Raw genomic sequence first — 5,822 nt, 5'->3', positions numbered from 1 at the left:
CATGTATACATATGTACGTAAACATATAAACAAAATCTTTTTTTGTAAAGTAAGAATCGAAATATGAATGCTTAACATTATAAACTGCATATAACTATTATAGATTATATACATATCACATATAAGCATTTTATCTAACTGAAATAAATCTTCGAGCGATGACATTATCAAAGGTATTTAATCGGAAAATTCTCGTCAATCCTTACTATACAGATGGACACTAGAAGCTATCTATATTTGCGAAAAACGTTCTAAATTAAGTAATAAAAAGACTTGTAGCCGTCTAATGAATATCGCCTGTACGTATGAAGAAACAATGGTGCTATGTGTCGTGTAAAGCTTGACAGTTAAACATAAGAAGTAAGAATAAAGACATCCATATATATGCGTCAGGAAGATGATACAGTTACACTGCACATGCGAATGTGTGTGTTCAAGCGTCAGTGCGTGTCCAGGCCTGAGTTGAGGCAAAGGACAATTGGCAGTCGTTTAGAAGCATCTGGAAGAGTCGGTTAACAAGAAGCGTGCGTGCGAGTGGATTTACGAGGTCTTCGGAGTATAATACATGTGTATAACTGTTGTGTGTGAAATAAAGTGAATTATTTGAATTTCCGAATCCCTCCTATATCTTTACAATATGTAAGTAATAATAATTTATCATGAAGTAAACGAATTCAGAAAATATTGATTTAGTACTGCCGACAAAGGTTTTAAGTGCATTATATGTGTATGTGACCTCTTTCGTGGTTTAATTCCTTAAAGACGAGCGTGAAACGAAACATTTGATTAAATTGTTCATCTTTTCATTTTCTACTTTGCAATTATATTATCATAATATTTCACTTTGCTCATTTTATTATATTGTTATTTTTTTGGTATACGCTGTTCGTAATAATAAATTAATACATCGAGTAAATGTTGTTTATGAAGATATATAGACTATAGAAATAAAAAAGTTTCTTCAATTATAATATATGATTTTCTCACTTTGTACTTCACTTATATATCTCATTCTTTTATGTATGCTTTATTATATACATAATTATTTTATGGAAATTTTTAATATTATATATTTATATCGCTTTAGCAATAATTTAAACGAATTTGTTTATTGCAGATTATTGCATCAATTGAAGCAAGATGAAGTTTGCAGAACATCTGTCTGCTCACATTACGCCTGAATGGCGTAAGCAATACATAAGCTATGAGGTAAAATAAAATAGCCTTGGAAATTAAAATATTTATATTTTAATTGTCTTTGTTAAAAATTTATTTCTATGCTAATGGAGATACACAGGGTGTTTCAGAATAAGTAGGAAATATTTTAGGAGTAGCTTCTGCATATATAAACAATAGAAAGACTTTATATAAATATATCTTACTTGAGTTTGTTTTCGAGTTATAGTGGATTTAATTTTTATTCTTTTATTTTGTATACTACATTATATACTGCTTTTCATAAAAGGTATTTGAGATGGTATTTTTATATTCCAATGCAAGCTTGCAGATATCTTACCAATGACTGTCTTACCATGTTTAAATATCCAGATGTAGTCTGTATTTGCTGGAAACTTGAGAAACACAATACTTGTCTACGGAAAGAAATATAAATTGCAAAAGAAAAACCGTTATAATTTGAAAAGAAAGTCAAATAGGACATATCCTCATATGAACTTTTTATGGTTTAGGTATACAGAAGCCACTCCCAAAATATTTCCTACTTATTCTGAGACACTCTGTACAATGAAAGATCAGAGCACTATTAATTAAAATGACCTCTTTGGGTTAATAGGAAATGAAGGCAATGCTCTATACTGCTGTAGAAAAAGCACCGTCAGCTGAAAGTGTTGTTCTTGATATTTCGATCGCACCGATAGAAAGTTCTGATCAAACGCAAATTTTGCGTATGATGGGTGAAGAAGAAAATGGTGTACTCAATAGAGGTAAACGTAAAGTTGGTGGTAAACGACAAGCTACTAGTAAAGAAGACAAACGGGCATTGCTGAAAGAAGAAACAGTTGATATAGATATATCAAATGCCAGTTAAAAATAGTTCAATTGTTTTATTATCAGAACCTACGCAAAGCAATATTATTCCAAATTTAATGTAATTTTTATATAGGCAATAGTTTGCCAGAAAGAGTGCAGGTCGTACTTTATGAACAATTAATATTTCCTTTGTGCATCAAAATTGAAGATTGTGAGGCTGAACTGAACAAGTGCCTTGTATATATCCTGTTTATTAAACTATGAATTTAATAACTTAGTGTAAAGATATAGAAGGGATTCGGAAATTCAAATAGTTCACTTTATTCAACACACAACAGTTATACACATATGTTATACTCTGAAGACCTCGTAAACCTACTCGCACGCTCGCTTGTTGTCAACCGACTCTTCCAGATGCTTCTTAACGACTGCTTATCGGATTTACATGATTTGTCGAATTACTTAATAGAACCTTTAAACCTTATTACTTTATTTACATTCCTCTTAGTTTACATTCATCCATGACCTAAACCTTTCAAATTTCTCTCTACACAGTGCCTTCGTAAAAATATCCGCAGTATTTTCGCCTGTACTTACTTTAATTATATTTATCTTGTTTTGTTGTTGAAGAGTGTGCTATATTTCGCGTCCTTTATTTGTTGATAATATATACGTTCCAAGCAAGGCGGTTGAATACCCGGCATCTCGCTGTGTCGGGCGACCCACTGCTGGACCATGTCACGCATCTCGATTTCATCATTGTTTCCTACGTCGTCGATTGTCTCTATTTGGAAACAGCTGTGCACCCTCGGATACAAAGTTGAATAAAAGTGGCAGTTAAGCAGTACCAGGATGAAGTCTGCCAATACCTCACTGATGTTAAGGAGTAACACGATCCAGTTATAGCTTACAGAGTCTGTATTCTGTAAAAAGACGATAGTTCGTAGTCATTTATCAATTTGTCATTTATCAATTTTGATAAATAACAAGAGATGTAAAAGACATGTAAACTGCGTAAAATTCTCGGAAGAATTAGAAAGAAGATATTAGTGTTAGAGAACAAAGATATATCACGATTATTCTTAAATAGATTGAAAAAGGAGAAAAAGGAGAAAAAGAAGATTCATTGGACAATCATAAACAAAAACAAAAAATTATAACATACTAGAAGTATATTATAAATGATGGTCTTTGCAATTTGTAATGGCATACGGTACTTTCATTTTATTAATGATTGATGTTACTTTAATTACGAGGTCATTAGCGACAATTACATTTGATTATTTACATTAATCTGGGTTATTAATCACCTTAGACTTTCTATAAATTTTGGCATTTTATGAACCTTTTTCGACTTTAAATATGGTAATTATCTTCAACAAGGAATTTTAGTGCATATTATATTGTAAAATATATATTTACGATTTATAGATATATAATCTTTATTATCACTAGAATATAAAATATGGAATAATTTATTGTAATAATTAATATAGAATAATTTTTATTATATGGTATAATAAAATTATATATTTATTACTCAATATGTTTACGTTTATTATATATTTTTCAACAGATAAATAATAAATAGTTTTATTACACGTACGATTACATTTGTTTATGGATTATGTAATTTAACTAATGTATTAGTATTTAAAAACACATTAGTATAAATGTCTATCTTCATAAAAGATATAACTTGGAAAACACTATATTTATTTTATTATTATTTTTTTTTTTTTATTTACCAATGAGATATAACACTTTACCAAATGTCCTTCAGGACAAATTGTAAAAAAAAACAACATTAAAGAAAAAAAAAAAAGAAAAAAAAATGTCTATCTTGAAACTTTTGTCAATCGATATTCAGCCGAGCTGAATTTGTTTCCTCTCCTATTGTTTCTGCAACCTCACTGCATTGAGTGTGACACGAAAATATGATGTAATTTAATGTACTAACTTGAACTATATAACTATTGTTATATAGTAATATAAACAGCAAGTTTCAATTTTCTTCGTTTGATAAAAGTGTGAGGTTTGATTGATTTTTAAAAAATCTTTTGGTAAAAAAAGGTGGGTCATAAAGTTTAATATTATCTCGATGAAAGACAAATGAGGCATAAAGACGTATGAAATATTCGGAATAATTAACGAGGTACGTTACTGTAGAAGAATGGTAAGCTGGTACTTGTTCGACTGAAAAGTAAAGATAAATATACAGGTACAGGGTACCTACTTCGGAAGAACTCTTGTTCTCTTGTCAGGCGGTTGAACGAAACTACTATAGCAAATTTATATTCGTCAAAGTCTATTTACTTTGACCCAACAACGTTACATTTCAGACTCGTTTAACACCAACAACAACAAATTAATTAAACACAAATTATATTTATCTTGTTTTCCTCTAAGCACTCGTGAACATAGTGGTAATTCATACTTGAGAAATGTATAAAGTGTATCATAATAGTTGTACATAGATATTAATGAGTTGTATGTAGAAACAGGGTTGATATTTTAAGATGTTCATTTTGCAACGAGCAACAGTGCAGTCTATCTGTTATTATAGTATTATAATTTTAATTAAAGGGAAAGCGCACATTACATTATAATGTTCATAATTTTTGGTGACAAATATAAGTTCTAGATTAATTGTCACTGGGAAGTGATATTTGTAGCTTATCTCATCAAACAATTGTATTTATTTTATATGTGATTATATATAATTATATGTGATTACATATAATTGTATGCAGTTTGTAGCGAATTAAATATGTAAATAATACTTGCATATAGGCTATTTATAATTCATTAGTAAAATGTTCAGTATTAAGAGAAGAGTGTGCTGTATTTCGCGTCCTTTATTTGTTGATAATATATACGTTCGGCAAGTTTTATTTTTTAAATTCATTTATTCATGACAAAATAAATAAATTTACTAACTTTTAAATCTTAGATGCGTTAATGTAAGAAGAATTTTGCGTCTAACAAATTTTCAAAGCGTTGATAATTGAAATGATAAAAACGAAATAATCCTACAATGGAACGACTTTTATATTTATTATTTCTTAAAAACAGACTAATGAAAATAACATACAAAATTGTTGTATTTTCATTACTGCAAGGAATAAGAATAGGTACATAGAATGGTAATTTACAAATCAATTCAATTAATAAATTAACTATTTACTATTTTTGGGTCTTTTAAATAATCAAATATAAAAACAAAAATATATGTGGAATGAATATAAGTTTTGGAAATATACTTATTATACACATATATTTACAGAAAAAATTTCTTTAAAAGAAAATTAATTTAGATAGAATATCATTTCATATATTATCATTTATATTCTTTAACGATAGTCAAAGGAATAATGAATAATGGTATTTAATTTTACATTCGACCCAAAGAGAAATATTTAACACAAAGAACTCCGAGTTCGGTGGACAGAATGCCCACTATCGGCGAAGAAGAGGAGTACTATATACATTTGTATAATGGTATCGAAGGTACAGCGGCAGAAGACTTTGTGCTGATATTGATTGCACCCGGCCGACAGTGGGACAACTAATGTCCAATAATGAAATGTATTTAGAACACTATTAAACACTGTATCAATTTCTATCGTGTTGCAATTGTTCTCAATTGTATCTATTGTTATGTATCATATCCCTTAATTGATTTTCAAAATTCTTCTTTCATTAACGTATCTAAATTTGGTTGATCTAGTATTAAAAGTAGAAAGTTTTTATCATTTCAATTATCAACGCTTTGAAAATTTGTTAGACAATTGTTGTTGTTACACATAGATACATAGAATAGATATATAGAT

The 5,822-nt window shown here is 29.0% G+C and overlaps 1 protein-coding gene across 1 annotated transcript; it reads left to right on the top strand.

The window, feature by feature from the left end:
- Positions 1–500: 500 nt before the first annotated feature.
- On the top strand, positions 501–2,266 carry LOC132915704 (solute carrier family 53 member 1-like). Its single transcript, XM_060975529.1, has 3 exons — positions 501–639; positions 1,118–1,209; positions 1,793–2,266. The coding sequence occupies exons 2-3, from the start codon at positions 1,141–1,143 to the stop codon at positions 2,045–2,047; spliced, it is 324 nt and encodes a 107-aa protein (XP_060831512.1). The 5' UTR covers positions 501–639; positions 1,118–1,140; the 3' UTR covers positions 2,048–2,266.
- Positions 2,267–5,822: the final 3,556 nt, after the last annotated feature.

This window comes from Bombus pascuorum, unplaced genomic scaffold (genome assembly GCF_905332965.1).
Source record: "Bombus pascuorum unplaced genomic scaffold, iyBomPasc1.1, whole genome shotgun sequence".
Lineage (NCBI taxonomy): Eukaryota > Metazoa > Arthropoda > Insecta > Hymenoptera > Apidae > Bombus > Bombus pascuorum.
Note: the sequence above shows the minus strand (reverse complement) of the source record. Positions and strands in the feature narration are given on the sequence as shown.